The 17,089-nt window shown below is 45.1% G+C and overlaps 2 protein-coding genes across 2 annotated transcripts; one reads left to right on the top strand and one right to left on the bottom strand.

Moving 5' to 3' along the window:
• Positions 1-531: 531 nt before the first annotated feature.
• gpx1b (glutathione peroxidase 1b) lies at positions 532-1,903 on the bottom strand. The gene is made up of 2 exons (XM_069707395.1): positions 1,605-1,903; positions 532-976 (listed from the first exon to the last, which is right to left on the bottom strand). Exons 1-2 carry the CDS (start codon positions 1,818-1,820, stop codon positions 626-628), a joined length of 567 nt encoding a protein of 188 aa, XP_069563496.1. The 5' UTR covers positions 1,821-1,903; the 3' UTR covers positions 532-625.
• Positions 1,904-2,780: 877 nt separating this feature from the next.
• Positions 2,781-17,089, top strand: fancd2 (FA complementation group D2). The gene is made up of 43 exons (XM_069707382.1): positions 2,781-3,187; positions 3,869-4,003; positions 4,076-4,143; positions 4,241-4,347; positions 4,423-4,483; positions 4,863-4,915; positions 5,006-5,084; positions 5,211-5,335; positions 6,233-6,320; positions 6,507-6,611; positions 6,715-6,812; positions 6,896-7,007; positions 7,128-7,163; positions 7,467-7,613; positions 7,691-7,825; positions 7,909-8,040; positions 8,149-8,256; positions 8,531-8,640; positions 8,730-8,784; positions 9,223-9,342; positions 9,480-9,553; positions 9,640-9,783; positions 9,894-9,994; positions 10,152-10,267; positions 10,347-10,455; positions 10,532-10,624; positions 10,987-11,081; positions 11,164-11,313; positions 11,434-11,550; positions 11,756-11,884; positions 11,960-12,078; positions 12,198-12,308; positions 12,900-13,030; positions 13,129-13,228; positions 13,887-14,009; positions 14,165-14,258; positions 14,407-14,478; positions 14,584-14,622; positions 14,703-14,777; positions 15,450-15,524; positions 15,673-15,819; positions 15,906-16,007; positions 16,964-17,089. The coding sequence occupies exons 1-43, from the start codon at positions 3,127-3,129 to the stop codon at positions 17,042-17,044; spliced, it is 4,332 nt and encodes a 1,443-aa protein (XP_069563483.1). The 5' UTR covers positions 2,781-3,126; the 3' UTR covers positions 17,045-17,089.

Genomic DNA, 17,089 nt, shown 5'->3' with positions numbered 1-17,089 from the left:
GTCATATTTATCTTATTGCCAATATTTACAGGGTTTTTTTTTGTTTGTTTTTAACTGAGAAATATTTGAGTTCAAAGTACAATAAAGACTGGAAGCCTCAACAAGTTTTTTTAATTTTCTTGCTGCGCCATGATCACAGTGAGGACGTGACCCAGTGCAAACTCTTGCGCAACTCCTTGTCATTCCCGGATTATGAAATGAGCAGGTGATGCTGAATTACCTGAATTACACCTTCAGCAGCACCGACTCACTCGGTTAATGTTTCATCCTCTTTTAGAAGAATAAATTCAAACAGGACAGACAGGAAGTTGAATATTAACCTCATCGTGGAGCTAAATTACAAAGAAGTTGTGTTTGAGGTCAATAATCAAAACCAAAGCGTCGTTCATTGAGACCAATTTATTGAAAATAAATGTTTAATACGTCACACTGCAGCTGTGCTTCACGTGCACCCGAGGCAGCTGATCACTTCTGCCTGTCACGCTCCATCAGAAACCCTCCTCAGCAGTTTCAGAGGGTTCCTTCATACAGTGAGAGCAGAAACGCCGCCGCCGCGTGCAGGTGAGCGCAGGTGGAGAGCGAGAGGAGTCTACGGGAGCTGTGGAGGGACACGCGGCGGCCGGCGTTAGTTGGCCCGGCCGAGCAGCTTCTTGATGTCCCCCTCGATGTCGCTGGTGAGGAACCTGCGGCTGTAGCGCCTGAACGGCTTTCCGTCCGGCCCGACCAGGAACTTCTCGAAGTTCCAGGCCACGTCGTTCCTGCTCACCGGGCTCCACGTGATCAGCTTGGGGTCGTCCATCAGGGCGCTCGGCTCGTCGCTGGGGGACGGCAGCTCCCCCCGCAGGAAGGCGAACAGCGGGTGCGCGTCCTTCCCGTTCACGTCCACCTTCTCCATGAGCTGGAATTTGGGCTGGAAGCCGTTTCCGGGACGGAGGTACTTCAGGGACACCAGGATCTCCTCGTTCTTGCAGTTCTCCTGCACGGGTCATCACGACATCACTTATTCATTCACTTCACGGGTTGTTTGACTTTCTGCTTCTCAACAAGAAGCCTTCAGGTTCAGATTGTTTTCATTATCGATTCATCGGTTTATTATTTTCTCGATTAATCAATGAGCTGTTTGGTCTTTGAAGTGTCAGAAAAATCATGTAAAATATCCAACAATGTTTTCCAAAATCTGAGGCGCAGCCTAAAATATCTTTTGTCGATCAACAGTCCAAAAAAAAGAAAGAAAAAGGGTTGAGTTCCTTATCAAGGAAGCAGGAAATGTTCACGTTTAAAAAGCAGGAATCAAATTTTTTTTTCATGACTCAAAACAATGAATGGATTATGAAAATAGTCTGCAAATAATTGCATGTCAATCAACTTATTGATGAATCGACTAATTGTCGCAGCTCTACCATTAATAACAACTATTAACTGGCTTAATGTGACCTGGTGGAATATTTCTGAGTATGTCCTAAACCTGTCTTGTTGGGTGCAACCCTCTGACTCAACACCGACTTCCTCTTTCCTCGCAGCTCACGGCAGGCAGGAAACAAACGTAAAGAAATAAAAGCAGCACGTTACATTTTATTTTAAACGGGTAAAAATGTCCTCCTCACCTGATGGCCGAACTGGTTGCAGGGCACCCCCAGGATCACGAGCCCCTGGGCGCCGTAGCGCTCGTGGAGCTCGTTCATCTGGGTGTAATCCCTGGTGGTCGTCCCTCAGAGAGACGCCACATTCTCGATGAGGACCACTTTCCCCTGCAGGGAGGAGAACTTGAAGGGTTCCCCTGAGAGCAGCTTGCTCGTGAACTCGTAGAACTTTTTAGCCATTCTTCCGCTGCCCGTTTCCCTCGTGAAGAGCTCACCTGTCCCGCTTCAGTCTCCAGCTGACCTCCGCGGCTCCTTGGAGAATTTTTATACTGTCAAAGATCCTGTATTCACTGTGAGGGATGGTTCACTCCATGCCACTATCGGTCGTAGCTTCCGGGTCTGAAAAATGAGGCAGAGGCTCAGAAAAACATTTTCCAGTGAATCCAAGTGTTTGTTTAATTTTTAAATTTTTTAATCTAAAGCTGTGGAGTAAAAAGTCAAAGATTTGCTTCTGAGATTCAGTTGAGTTGAAGTATGAAGTTGCATGACATGGAAATACCCAAGTAAAGTACAAAATACATGTAATTTGTACTTAAGTAGCATACAGTATTTGAGTAAATGTACTTTGATGTGACTTTTGATTTGATGTTTGATTTTTTTTTTGGGGGGGGGGCTTCTTTGCGTGTTAAACACAATAATAGTCAAGAAACGCACTAATACCGTTTTTGTTTTTGAACTATTGAGCGCTCATATTGTAGTAATAAAGATATCTAAGAGGAACGGTGGTCCCTGTTTTGTTTATGTCACTCGTTTAGCTGTAAAACTGCTGTTGTACTCCTTTAATTATTTAAACCATATCGTTATACTCGTAGATCGAGACGTTAGAGGGTTGATGTTAAAAAACGGAGCGAGGCGGGCAGGAGTGAAGCATCTTGATCAGATTACTCTTCGATGAAGCTGCGCAGGTATCGCACGTTTACCAGCACGGCGTGTCCCGGATGACCTCTTCGCTCACTCACAAGTGGACAGTCCTAAACCCCGCCTGTCAACGGCAAAACGGTTTACTAAAACAAACGCCGCCTTTTGCCGGGAACTTCGAGCCGTTTAACGTGGTGAACGTGACGTTGACTGGAACTTTCAACGAGACGCAGTTCAGTCGAAATAAGTTCGACCGGACTTATGAATCATATTTGTAGTGGATTGATTTAAAAAGCTCTCCGGTTTGTGAAGACGTTTGTTTCTGGGGTTCAGGATCCCGTACGAGTGACGTCAGGTGATGACGCGGCAAAGCACATTGGCGCGAAAGTTTGTTTTGTAACTCCGGTCGTCTGCGGATCCACCAAACGTAAAGTACGTGTCACTTCTGTCTCTGGATGTTTCTGTCACACAACAACAACCCTTCGACTCGACGCTGCGCACCGGAAGGACGTCGTGGTCGCGTTGCGGTTGTTGAACGACGTCCAGCGGTTCGCTGTGACGTTCTCAGGCGGTTAGCTTGTTTGTTAGCTTGTTTGTTACCCTCTAACTCCGCTCTCGCCGTCCCCAGATGATGATGCGCACAAAGCGACGCTCTGCGGACAAAGGAGGAGGAGCCTCAACAAACAGCAGTAAGTTGGACGAGGCCTCCCAACAGTTCATCACGACAACGACCAGGTCCTTCCTGTGGAGCGTGAAGCTGATATTAACCTGCTAAAAGAGAAGTTCATGTTTAATTTAACCTGGTTTCTGGAGGACGCGCGTGCCTCTGCAGGTGTCACTCATCAGAATACAAACTGCATTTTCACTTCACTGTAGACTGTCATCATTACAATATGTATTTAAAAATGTGGTGTCAGCCACAAGAATGATAGTTAATAATCATATAATGTTAATCTTTATTTGTACGTCACTTTTCTAAACTTGCAATACAAAGTGCTTCACACACCATTAAATTAAAGCCATTAAATCACTTTATTAAATCCAGTTACACAATGATTTTTATAAAGTAAAGCAACGACCTGAGGCACAACCAAAAAACAAATAAAAGAAATACGGTAAAAATAACATGAAGTCTGAGACGTAGCAATAAAACAAGGTAGAAAAAGCTGTCCACTAAAAATATGATGAGATTTAATGATCAAACTTTGGTCAAATAAAGTTAATAGTGAAGCTTTAGTGGTGAAGAAACACTTGTGTGTCATAACGGAGGGAAAACCTGCAACAGTTCATTATTGATGACGGGTTTCCTGCATCAGAAACCTCGCAGATTTTTTTCCAGATTGTTTTTATTGGCGGTTTATTTCCTGTAGAGGCGAAGAAGAGTCGCAGCGCCGGCCGCCAGCCGAAGGACGCCGTTGCCGAGGAGACGAACGAGAGCGTGTTCGGCGTCTTCCTGAGGGAGGCGGGCGTCACGTTGAAACGCGGCAGCTCGTCCAATGAGATCGGTAAACACGCCCGCCCACGGTTTAAATAGTGTAAACGAGATCCGACGTTCACCGCGTCGTCTCTTCCTCCAGCGGTCGATCAAGTCGTTTTCCAGAAGCGGATCCAGAAGCAGCTGCAGAAGAGTCCCCGGTTCCCCGCCGTGAGTAGAAACCCAACGACAACCCTCGACTCGCCACGGAAACACATCACATATGTACGAGCGCTCATCGCTGAGCTGCGTTCTTTTCGCCGTTCAGATCATTCAGGAGTTCATCGGCGGATTGGAGTCGTACATCGAGAACGCCGAGCGCTTCAGGAACTGCCTCCTTCCGTGTGTCCCGCAGGCGTCGGTCGGAGACGGCAGGTGATTCTCTTTAACTAACGGAGGGAGCAGCCGGCTGAGTTCAGGCTGCCGTAACACGTTTCCTCTGTTCTGCAGCTCTTTCAGCTCCTTCCAGGAAAGCCTGATGCGTTTGTTGTTGGGCATCGAGATGCTGCAGGTACGACTTCACACGGATGTCACACACACAAAAATATCAGTTCCTCCAGGAAATCACAACAATTAACACAAATACCAGAAATCTCCACAATATTTTCAGCAGCTTGCAAGTTTTGAACTTTGTTTTAGTGTTGAATGAATGTGATTCAAACATCATCTAAAACTCACTTAAAACTCAAACTCAAACTTAAAATTTAAATTATAATTTTTGTGAAAATCTGCTGCAAAATTTAATATTTTTTATCAAAACAATCCTGGAGGGACTGAAATAACAAACTCCACTTTCTGCTGAGATAGAAATCCTCCTCCTCCTCCTTCTCCTCCTCCTCCTCCTCCTCCTCCTCCTCCTCCTCCTTCTCTTCCACCTCTCTCTCCTGCAGACTTTGATCATCAACACTTTGCTGGAGAAACTCCCTGAATTCATGCTTGATGGGTCAGTTTGTTTTTACAGCTTTTAAACTCTTTATTCCACAAGTCTTCTTTGAGTGTTTGTCTAAATGTGGACGTCTTCTGTCCCTCACAGTGTCGGTGACGCAGGACTCCACATCCCACGCATGATCATCAACCAGCTCAAATGGTTGGACAGAGTTGTTGACTCCAAGGTGATCATTTTCTGTGATGGCAGGTTTTTCTAGGTGATTAAAGGTGTTTGTGTTTGCTGACGTGTTCCCGTTGTCATGTAATCACGCACCACTCATCACTTTGTTGATGTCTGCTCCTTCCTGCAGGAGCTGGCAGTGAAGCTCATGGAGCTGGTGTCTGTAGCTCCGGTGGAGGTTCAGCGTGACATCATCACCAGCCTGCCAGAGATACTGGAGGACTCACAGCACAACGAAATAGCCAGAGAGCTCAAGTACGGACAGTAAATCTTCAGTAAACCTCCAGTAAAACTCCAGCTCTGGTTTTAAAAGTGCGATATGTAAGATTTAAGTCCTGTCTTGTAGTACCACTTTGTACATTAGGAGGCGATAGTGAGCCACGGCCGTTATGAATCCTCCAGTTCAGATTCTGTCCGTCACCATCTTTGCTAGTTCGGAGCGTTCGGAGCAGGAAGTGACCATATTTGGACGAGCTGGGGGAGGAGCCAGCGGTGGATCTGACCGATCTGATCGGAAACCTGACGATACTACGTCCCGCCCACCGATAGCTGTAACCTGACTGCACCACAGGCCTGTCAATCAAACAGACACGCCCCCAAAAACAGGTCTTCTTGAATCTTCTTTTCTAATGAATGAGGGATTATTTTCAGATGGACCTCCAGAAAACTAAGAAGAAGGAGTGACTTTAGCTAACAACACCGAGATAACTGATGGACACATTTTATTCACTTTGGATTTGATGAGAGAAGTTGAATGGGAGTCTATGGAGCCGGAGGCTTTTTGGAGCCGACCTCTAGTGGCACTCGCTGGTATTGCAGCTGAAGACACTTCTGGATCTGAACCATTTTACAGACCTGAAGCTACGAACCTTTAATATCCAGTCGGTGGTTAAAAAAACGTCTTCTTCCTCTCATGCTGGACGGAGAGCAGACAGGACGCTACAGTGACTCACTATCGCGTCTGGAGGTGCAGGGTGGTATTACAAGCCAGGGCTAGCTGGTTAGCACGCTAACTTCTGTAGATGTCTGTGCAACACAATACAAAGATGTCTTCAACATAAACCGTTTTTTGTTATTCACATTCTTTTGATAATTGTCATTGAATTTAAATATTCATATTGCACCTTTTAAAGTTTTTTTCCATGTCTGCAGCTCGTTACTTCAGGAAAACACTCAGCTGACCGTCCCCGTCCTGGACGCCCTCTCCAGTCTGAACCTCAGCTCCTCATTACTGACAGAGGTAGGACACACACACACACACACACACACACACACACACACACACACACACACACACACACACACACACACACACACACACACACACACACACACACACACACACACACACACACACACACACACACACACACACACACACACACACACACTGTTGTACGTAACCTGTTCCTGTCTGCTGTCTCAGGTCCGAGGAGCCGTGATGGCCACGTTGGCTGCTGTTCAACTGGAGGATCTGCCTGTCGTGGTCAAGTTCATTCTGCACTCCGTCTCCGCCGCCGACGCCTGTGAGGTCGGAGCATTTCCAATCATGATACAGCGATTGTACCGATTCTTTTGATATCTTATAATTTATTTAATAATCACTACGTATGCTTGGTGTTTGTGCGTTCCAGGTGATGTGTAGTCTTCGTAAAAAGCTGGAGCTGGAGCAGTGTGTTGTTCCTGCTGCACTGCAGGCCTCTCAGAGGATGAAGAGTAAAGGAGCAGCAGCGTAAGACGGCACACCGACAGCACCGATCCGCTAATAAAGCAGGTTCTGGATGTTTGATCTTAATGAATGTGGTTCTGGAACAGGTCCACTTCCACCTCGTCAGCCGGCAGCAGCCAGGACAGCATTGTGTTGGTTCTGGACTGCATCAAGTCAGCGGTTCGCTTCCAGAAGACCATTTCTGAGGCCTGGCTCAAGGTACGAACGAGATACGACCGGCCTCGTGGATTAAAGGAACTCAATCGTTTCCTGTCTCTCATAAAAAGTCGCCTCCTTTTCTTTGTTGCTGATTTACCTTTTACTGCATTTTATTATCAGGCAGTCGAGTCTGTGGACGACGTGGAGGACCATAAAGTGAGTTTCTAAGGAGGCTGAGGTTCCCACACTCGTAGTTATAGTTTAGAAACTTGTGGAAAATAAATTTGAGAATATTATGATAGGAATTTTAATAGATTTGGCCCCATATTTTAATTAATTTGTTCCAATTTTTTGATTACTTTGTTCATATATTATAATGAATTCATTCCCATATTTTGATTAATGTGTTCCAATATTTTAATTAATTAATTTATATATTTTAATTAATTTGTTCCCACATTTTGCTTAATAATGATGTAACTATGACTTTATGTATGAGTTCTGTGTTTTCCCCGTCAGGTGATAGATCTGCTGGTGCTGTTCATCCTTCACTCCACCAACGCTAACCAGAGCCGGCGGGGGGCGGAGAGGGTGCTGAAGGTCAAAGTGAGGAGCGGACTGATCCAGGAGGCTCTGCTGCACAAAACCTTCCGGGACTACGCTCAGGTGGGACGCCAACCTGCAGGCTTCAATATAACAGCAGTAATCTGATTGTATCTGATAGATGTTTTTTGTCACTGCAGGTCATGCGCGGGTTCTTCCCCTCCATCCAGGCTCTGGCTCAGGGCCTGCTGCGCTCCCCCGACCCCTGCGTGGGGCCTTTCGGTGGGCACATGTACCGACACGCGTTCACGGCGTTTGACTCGTACTGCCATCAGGTGGGATTCATCTCGAACATACAGGTGTGTGTGTTTTTATTGTAAAGGCCTCTGTGTTATTTGAAGTCCACCTGGTGTTACAGGAGGTGGTGGGCTCTCTGGTGACCCACGTGTGCAGCGGGGTGGGGGGGGAGGTGGACATGGCTCTGGAGCTGCTCTGCGGGCTGGTGGCTGAGAAACCCTCGGAGATGTCCCTGTATGCTGTTTTTGTCAAGGTACTGATGAAACATGAACATCTGGGAAGGAGCCGACGGCTCCTCACGATGGTCCATTGATTTCCTGTTGTGTTCGGTTTGTTTTTAACCGATCGATGTTTGACTCAGGGAATCTTGGACTACATGGACAACCTGACACCCCCGCAGATCCGAAGACTCTTCCACCTCCTGAGCAGACTGGCCTTCGGTCAGCAGCAGCAAGGATCTCACATCCAGGTGCACGGTCACACATTTAAGAACCACCTCTGCTGTGTTTCTGTCCTCTGATCTCTGTGTGTCTCACTGTGGGCGGAGCTCCACCTCTGCTGGGTGCGGAGCAGACACGGGTGGAGGGAGCGAGGGGAGATCGTCCACTCGTTAATCCATCGCGTTGACAGCGTCGTTCTCCGGAGACTCGTGCAGTAGATGAAGGGATTACAGAGTTTGACTTTCCTGCCTCGTCCTCGTCCTCGTCCTCATCTTCCTCATCCTCGTCTGTCTCCTCCCTTAGGACGACATGCACATCGTGATCCGTAAACAGCTGTCCAGCACCGTCCCCAAGTACAAACGCATCGGCATCATCGGTGCCGTGATGATCGTCAGCAGCATGGGAGCCTTGAGGTGAGTGTGTGAGTGTGTGAGTGTTTGTTCCTCACACACTTCGTTTCATCTCTGTGTGTCTTCATCACACCGTCTGTCCCCTGTCTCAGGCCCAACGTGAGGGAGTCCCAGAGCGGCTCGTTGTCCCAGGAGACTCTCAGACAGGTGAGAATCAGACATACGTACATATTTATATTCATTTCAAGGTCACCTTCCCTCTGGCTTCAATCTGTGTTTAATAGTGAGTTCAAACGGGTGAGCTGGTCTCTGATTGGTCCTTTTACTGTCTGCACAGGTGGACAATATTGTCTTTTTTACTTCTTTTATTACTTTTATACTTCAGTTATAGTTTCAGTGTTTTATTAGAAAACAGTCAAAAACTTTTGGACTAAAATTCTGATTCCAAGAATTTATTTTGTTTTGTTTAAACTTCAGTTCACTTCTTTCTATTTTTACCATCTCGCTTAATATTATTATTTTTTGCTAACAATATTTACTGAATGAAGGCCTTTATTGCCCCTGAGGGAATTTGGTTTTCACAAGAGCATCAACAACAGACCAAAACATGTGTTGTGTATTGTGTGTATTTGTGGCTGCTTGCAGGTGACGGCCCTGTTGGAGCTGGTGAAGTCGAGCAGTGAAAGCTCCGCCGAGGCTGCAGCTCTGTACTACGACGAGATGGCCAACCTGGTTTTAAACTCCACTCTGGACCCGCAGGTGCAGGTGGGTCTCATTAATGGAGCTTTTATTTCTTCATTTATGACATTTTAAAATATAAATGCACCGTAAACATCACTGTTGACATGCTTTTACCTTTCTAAGATGAAACCATGAGTGAACGTCTTGTTATCTACCGACAGGAAATGATCGGGAGGAGCGTCCTGAACGACTTCCAGGATGACTTTGTGGTGGACGTGGATCCAGAAATAACGGGGTGAGTAGCAGCATTTACAAGTTATTTACAAGGCTTTTTAATATGCTATAATAGGACTCACTGATCTTCCTGCCTATTCGTCTCAGCTCCTTCCTCTTCCCGGCCCGTGTGATGTACAACCTGGATGAGGGCGAGACTCAGGCGTGCATCGCCATCAACCTGCTGCCGCTGCTGAACCAGGAAACCCAGAACAAAGGAGAGCAGCAGAGTCAAAGCAGGAAGGCTCAGAGGTCAGTCAGCCTCCTCCACCACCTCCAGATATCTAACCAGCGATGTGTTGTACTGGATGATGTGGTGAAATGAAATCTCTGATCCGTCTCCTGTCTGTTGTTCGGAGCAGACGAGTGTCTCCTCTGTGTTTGTCTCCATTTTTCCGCCTCCTGCGTCTCTGTGAGGAGAAGCAGCATCAGGGCGACCTGGAGGAGATCGACGGGCTCGTGGGTGAGGAAGCAGAAGTCATGAACCTCTTCTGTAAAAAGCAGTTTGTGGCCATCCTGAACGTGTGTGTGTGTGTGTGTGTGTGTGTGTGTGTGTGTGTGTGTGTGTGTGTGTGTGTGTGTGTGTGTGTGTGTGTGTGTGTGTGTGTGTGTGTGTGTAGGCTGCCCTCTGATCCTCACTGACATGGACGTGGTGGAGAAGGTGGAGAGCCTGTCCAAGGCTGAGAGGGACTTCCTGTGTTCGCTGCTCTTTCACACCATCAACTGGTTCAGAGAGGTAAACACACGTCGTTAAAGTTTTCCTCTCTGATGTGGAGCGATCTGTGACTGAAGCTGTGTGTGTTTTTATTTCACAGGTCATAAACGCGTTCTGTGGTCAGAAAGAGACGTGGATGAAGATGAAGGTGATGTCGCGCCTGCAGAACATCACCTCCCTTCAGACTCTGCTGGAACGAGCTCTGGCAGGTCCGCCTCTTTTTCTGTAAATCTTTCCATCGAGCTGCAGAGTTTCAGATCCGCTGAGTTCAACGTGTGTTTTCAGGAACACCCGGCTACGTTCCTCCTGCTTCCAACTTTGATGGAGAAAGCTCAGACGCGATCATTCTTGCTGCTACGGTGAATAAGGCAAAGAAAGGTGATGTTTTACTCTCTTAGTTTCAACTTCCTGGTGGAAAAAAAAACACACCTGAACGCCTGTAAAACTAATGAGAGCTCAGAGAAGTTGGTTTGACGTCAGCTGACACGGCAGCGTTTGTGTTGAAAGGATAACGTGTCTAAAAATAAGGTGAAACGGCTGCAGTTGTTTAGCCGGTCTCATGTGAGCTGTCTGACAGCAGTTCCTCAAAATGTAGTGTCCAATTCATGTGAAGCTCCGGTGTGGTAAAGTAGGATGTTCCCGTTTCCCAGCTGCCTGAATGCACGGTATGTTGGGCAGGTTAGAAAGTGTAAATGATTTTTTATTCTTGTATTTGTTCTGAACCTCCACGTGTTGTTTAGACGGAGCAGGAAAGAAGAGGAAAGCTCCCGGCAGGACCTCCTCAGAAAACAGCTCTCAGCAGGAGGAGGCCACTGAAGCAGATGAGGCTCAGCAGGTGAACGTCCTCCTCCCACCTGATGCTGCTTTGAATACTTCCACAAACTAGAGAGAACAGCGTGATTCTGTTTGTGCTGAAGGAGCCGCCGGAGAAGGAGAAGGAGAGCCGGCCGGGGGCCAGTCTGGGGTCCTACAGGCACTTCTTCAGGGAGCTGGACATGGAGGTGCTGAGTGTCCTGCAGTGCGGGTTGATGTCACGCTCGCTGCTGGACTCTGAGGAGCACACCAACGTAAGAAACCAAAGTTCCTATCTGATCAAAGAGAGCTCGACTCAACCGTTTCATTTGGGTTGTTTTAATGTCCCCGTCCGCCCCTCGTACGTGACCGTGATATGTTTTTCCATCACTGAGGTGCGGGAGGAGGTTCTGCTGGGCCCGGCTCAGCTCGTCTTCCTGCTGGAGGACATGCTTCGCAAACTGGAGTTTCGACTCACCGCTGCTCCTGCTAAGAGAGCTCCTTTCCTCAAGGTGCAAAATACAACCAAATGCATGCAGAGGGAGTTTAGTGGAACAATCTGCAGCTCTTTGAAACATTTTAGTTTGATATCACTTATTCAGATGGAGGCGAGTAAATCAAGACCTGATGATTTTCTATTTTTCGATGTTGTGAAGTTGTGAGTTTCAACTGTGTAAAAGTGTATTAATAACTCAGTGAAGTATGTTTTTTGTGCAGGGAAGAGCCGATAAAAGCATCGGCTTCTCCCACCTTCAACAGAGGAGCCCCAAAGACGTGGCCTCCTGCTCGGTGCAGCTGCTGCCCGCCCTCTGCTCTCACCTGGAGAACTGCCACAACCACTTCCAGGTAATAACTTAGAAACTTACTGGACTTTTTGAGAGTCCGTAAAAAGTTCCTTCTAATGCGTTTGTGCGTTCCCAGACTCTTCTGTTGGAGAACAACGGCGTCGTGGACGGACCGGCCACAGATGTTCAGGAGCACCAGCTGATGTCATCGAGCTACCAGCTGCTGCTGCAGGTCCTCAACACCACCTTCAGCTGGTGAGGAGCCCCGGGACCAGCTGGCTCTCTAGTTTCTACACAATATATATATATATATTTAGATGTGTGTGTGTGTGTGTGTGTGTGTGTGTGTGTGTGTGTGTGTGTGTTTTTACCAGGTCTGGGTTCAGTCAGCCGGGACAGAGGAGTTTACTGAAGAAGGCTCTGGGAATTTTAGCGGGACGACTGAAAGAAGGAGGAGCTGAGTTGAATCTGGAGCAGCTGGTGAAGTGAGTGTTTAGGATTTAATTTAATATTCTAACATTTTAATTAAGCAATCAATTTATCAATCAGACTTTATTTGTGCAGCACTGTTCATAGACACAGAGCCGCAGGAAATAACTACATTATAGAGAATGGGGTGAAATCGGGGAGAACTCATAGAGGTAAAAATTAGACTTAACTAGAATACTAAAATAAAGTATACTGTTATGCCACCTAATATAACCAATTAAAATGTATTAATAATAAAATCAAATCAAATAGTTTTCACTCTGGGTGTAATTAAAAGGAAAGTAGCAGAAGACATGAAATACAATAAAAGCAAATCTGATAAATAAGATGAACCAAACTTTTATGAGGTTTAAAAATCAGTAAAAGGATTTTAAAATCCTTTAATAATAATAATTTATCTTTGATGACTCGACTGCCTCAAAACAACAAAATAAGAGCACAGTTCTTTAAAAAAGAGAAACTCGAACCAATAACACACTTTTATATTAAAACGCGTCGTGTCAGAATATTCTCTGTGTGCTGAGATTGTTTTACGTTTTCTTCTGTGTGACGACAGAATAAATGTATTTGTGTTTTGTGTTTTTCAGACACAGTTTTGAGTACCTGATGAACCTCAGCAGCTCGATGCCGAGTCTCAGCGCCGCTCTGAGTCTCTCCCAGCTGCTGTCCACGGTGGCCGAGAGAGGAGGAGACGCTGCTGCCTTCAGGGACCACACAGGTCAGCCTGATGATGGCACTTCATTTGAATTTTACTCATCCACCATCCAACAGAGCAACATGATGATCAGCTGGTTGTTGTTTCTGTTTCTGTCTTAGCTTCTCTTGCGCGGCGTTTCCTGAGTCAGCAGTGGGTGACCGCCGTTGGAGAGAGGGAACGAGGAAGCAAATTCAACGAAGCTCTTCACACTCTGCTGAGGTGAATCTGCAGGAAAAATGTCCCTCAAGAACGTAAAGGACAAATATAGCATCAGTGGAAAGCAATAAAACACGTGTGTTAGAGTCTGACTCTGGTTTTATAACATGTACAGCAGCGTGTCGGCAAGTAGGCGACAAAAAGGGAACGCTAAATGAAACGATAAGTTTAAAGTAATTCAGAAATCATGCTGACGTTAGTTTGTGTGCAACAAAACAATCAGAATTTGGTCATTTAAATGAAACAAAGTGTAAATTCACACTGTGTAAATTTGACTTTACAACCGCCTATTTTAAAGGATCTTTATCCAAAAATGTTTTAATGTGTTAATGTAAGAAAACATTAGCCGACATGTTTTTTTTTTTATATACTTCTAAATATCAATATTATCACTCAAAATCACAATATTGTTAATATTAATATGGTTAAGCTTGTGTATATTCATCACTTTGAGACAATGGTGGTAATTAATCAAAGATCAGGATTTAAATTGGTTTGTAGAATAAACAACGTGATGGTCAGTAGCATCAAATCTTATTGGATTATACTGTGTGTGTCTATGTTTGTATCTGCAGTGCAAACACTTATTATTAAACTATGTATTATCATGTATGATGATGACGATGATGATGATGATGATGATATCTGTGTGTCTCCGCAGCATCTACCTTGAGCATGTCGACGACGTCCTGAAGGCGGTGGAGGAAATCTCAGAAGAAGGAATCTCTGAACTCCTCAACACAGCCAAAGACAAGAGCTCGTCCAGCTGGCCGACTCTCAGCAGGTAGATCCTCACCTCACCTCACCGCACCTGTCACATGACCTCAGAGGGAAACGGAAGGTTTGTCAGGAACAACGGCACATTCAGATAAACAGTTAGATTCATCCATATAATTATTATTATCATTATTCATCTGTTTAATGTGTGTTTGTCTTCAGGCCGACGTTCCTGGTGTTCTACAAGGTGTTGATGGCCGAGCTGGAGAAAGCCATCCGCAAGATTCCTGTCGGCAGATTCAGTGACAACATGGAGGTCAGCCACTAGGTGTCGCACTCCACATGACGGCCTCCTGTGTGTACTGTAGATTAATAATTCATTCATTAAACCGGGAGTGTATTTCAGGACGTGAAAAGCCTCTCTGGGCGGTTCACATCTGTGTAAATCTGCTTCCTCCTTCTAGGTTCAGAGTGACAAACTGCTGACGTGGAACCTGGCTGTCAGAGATTTTCACATCCTGGTCAACCTCGTCAAGGTAAACTGATGACGTCACCTGATGTGATGTCACCGGTCACCCTACATGTTCAAACCTCATCTTCCTGTAAGTTGTGCTTGGTTTCATCCTCCCGTGTTCTTGCAGGTGTTTGATTCTCGGCCGGTCGTCATCGCGTGCCTGAAGGTGAGTCGGATCTCTGCAGAATAAAAGATTTGAACTGCTGCGACTTTCTATGAACTGATCGTGATGTGTGTGTTTTGCAGTACGGACGTCTTTTCCTGGAGTCCTTCCTGAAGTTGGGGATGCCGCTGCTGGACTACAGTTTCAAAAGACACAAGGTAGACATCAAATAAAAGTCTCTTTAAAGTCCCTTTTTCATTTCAAATACTTTGTTTTGTTTCTTCTCAGTTTACAGAATGATTCATGATCAGAGTTTCATCATTACTGCAGAACACTGTACTTCATTTAGTGATCTAATATAAGCAAAAAGCAATTAACAGCCCACCCATTAAATACTGTGATAATAATCGAATCTATATAATCTGTTTTATTTATGCTTTTATTTATTTAAACACATCGATTTTTATATAGAAACTCTAACCTGCAGAAAAGATTGTATCAAAACAAAATGTTTTGAGGTACAAAAGTATTCAGAAATATCTGTTCTTGTATATAGATTTTCTAGTTTATCTATATTTAAAGGTCCTATGTTGTATAAATTCAGATTTCCTCCTTTTATTAGACCGATTCAACCAATCAGAAGAAAGCATGGTTGATATTGATGCACCTTAAAGCTTGATGTTGGTAAAGCTGCAAAGAGGAGATGTTAAACTATATTTACATGGTTTTAAAATATCTTCTTAAGAATATACAACATGTATAAATACGATAATATATAACCTTTAAGTGGAAGATTTCAGCCTCTTTGTCACTCAAACGTGGGTTTACGGTGAAACACGGGCGTTGTTGTGTTAAATTAAGAAGTGTGTGTGTGTGTGTGTGTTTTTAAGGAGGACGTCCAGAGTTTGCTGAAGACCTTCCAGCTCAGCACCCGGCAGCTCCATCACATGTGTGGACATTCAAAGGTAACGACGGATCCTCTCTGTGATGTTTACATGGACTGATGCTAAATGTTCATCAGGAGGAACTAAATATTGCTTTTAAATTAGAGAACAGACACTCAGAGTCTCCGGGACGTCTGTAACTGAGTATTCATGATGTGTTGATGCTCAGATGAACCAGGACACCAGCTTGACCAATCACGTGCCGGCCCTGAAGAAGAGCCTGGAGCTGTTTGTGTACCGAGTGAAGGCCATGCTGACGCTCAACAACTGTCAGGAGGCCTTCTGGATGGGAAACCTGAAGAACCGCAACCTGAAGGTGACGTCACCGCCGACACTCGTCTCATGTCTCATTTAAAGGCGGGAACCTAAAGACTTAAAGCAGCGCTGCTCTGTTTCCCGCAGGGGGAAGAGATTCTGTCTCAGAGGTCACAAGGAAGTGATGATGATGATGATGAGGAGGAGAAGGAAGAGCAGCAACGATCACAGGAACAGTCAGAAGATGAGGTACCTGTCGTTTCTAGAAAGAGGCAACTCTAAAATGTGAATTTGGTCGATGCCGAGACATTTTACGTTTTTTATTTATCACAAATTAGAATCTATTATTGACGGTGATTTAAAGCAGAAGTTTCCGACACGTAGCCAACGACCCGGTTCTGATTGGCTCGCGGAAAGTTTGAACAATATGCAGTTTTTTTCCACACAGACTTAGTTGGGCATGTTGAGGATCAGTTTCAGTGTTTTTCATTTATTTTGGACGATCTCCCCTCGCTCCCTCCACCTGTCAGTGCAGCAGAGGTGGAGCTCCGCCCACAGTGAGACACAGAGATCAGAGGACACAAACAGCAGAGACTTTCACACTGAGCTGGAAACTAAATAACATAAAATCTAAAATCAATCGAAGGGAAACACTGGATTTTATTTGTTAAATCTGATATTAGAACGATTTATTTTACACTTTTCAGACGAGTTTGGCCACATAGGAGTTAAAAGAAGCTGATTCAGCTGGTTTGGGTGGAGCTCAGCTATGTAAATAAATATTACTAAACATGAGGACCTCTTGGACACTTTTATTTTGTTACTCTCAGACGAAAACAAGGATTGAGAACTCTGTTTTATAGGAAAAAAATAAATAAAATGGGAGGAAATTTGGATCTTTGAGGGAAAATCAAAATCAGAGTGAAAATAGGAATTTATTGAAAAAAAGTATGTCGACAAATAACAGCAGCTGATAAGAGGACAACAACACAAGTGTTATTTGAAGGAATAAGTCGAGCATTCACTCCTTTCACTGCGGCTGAGTTCAAACCCTCCTCGTCTGTTAGGAACCGTCTGATAAGATAACTGCTGGAGGTCTGAAGCTGATTAGTGTTACGTTGCCTCGGCGTTATGTAGTCGCTGCGTTTTCCCCTTTTAAGTTGCTTTTTATTATGCGAGCATTAAATATTCCTGTTTTCTTGCAGGAGAGTGACTCTGAGGAAACTAAAAAGACACACAGAACAGAGGATCTGGATCCAGGTGATATCACAGATGACTCGGAGTGACACTTTCTTATCAACTGAATAATAAACTGCTTGTTTTGTTTTTAA

This window comes from Brachyistius frenatus, unplaced genomic scaffold (assembly GCF_029030835.1).
Source record: "Brachyistius frenatus isolate BFR_SWC_R1_liver_20210118 unplaced genomic scaffold, ASM2903083v1 Contig_4, whole genome shotgun sequence".
Classification (NCBI taxonomy): domain Eukaryota; kingdom Metazoa; phylum Chordata; class Actinopteri; family Embiotocidae; genus Brachyistius; species Brachyistius frenatus.
The sequence above is the reverse complement of the archived record's forward strand: the minus strand, read 5'-3'. Positions and strand labels throughout refer to the sequence as shown.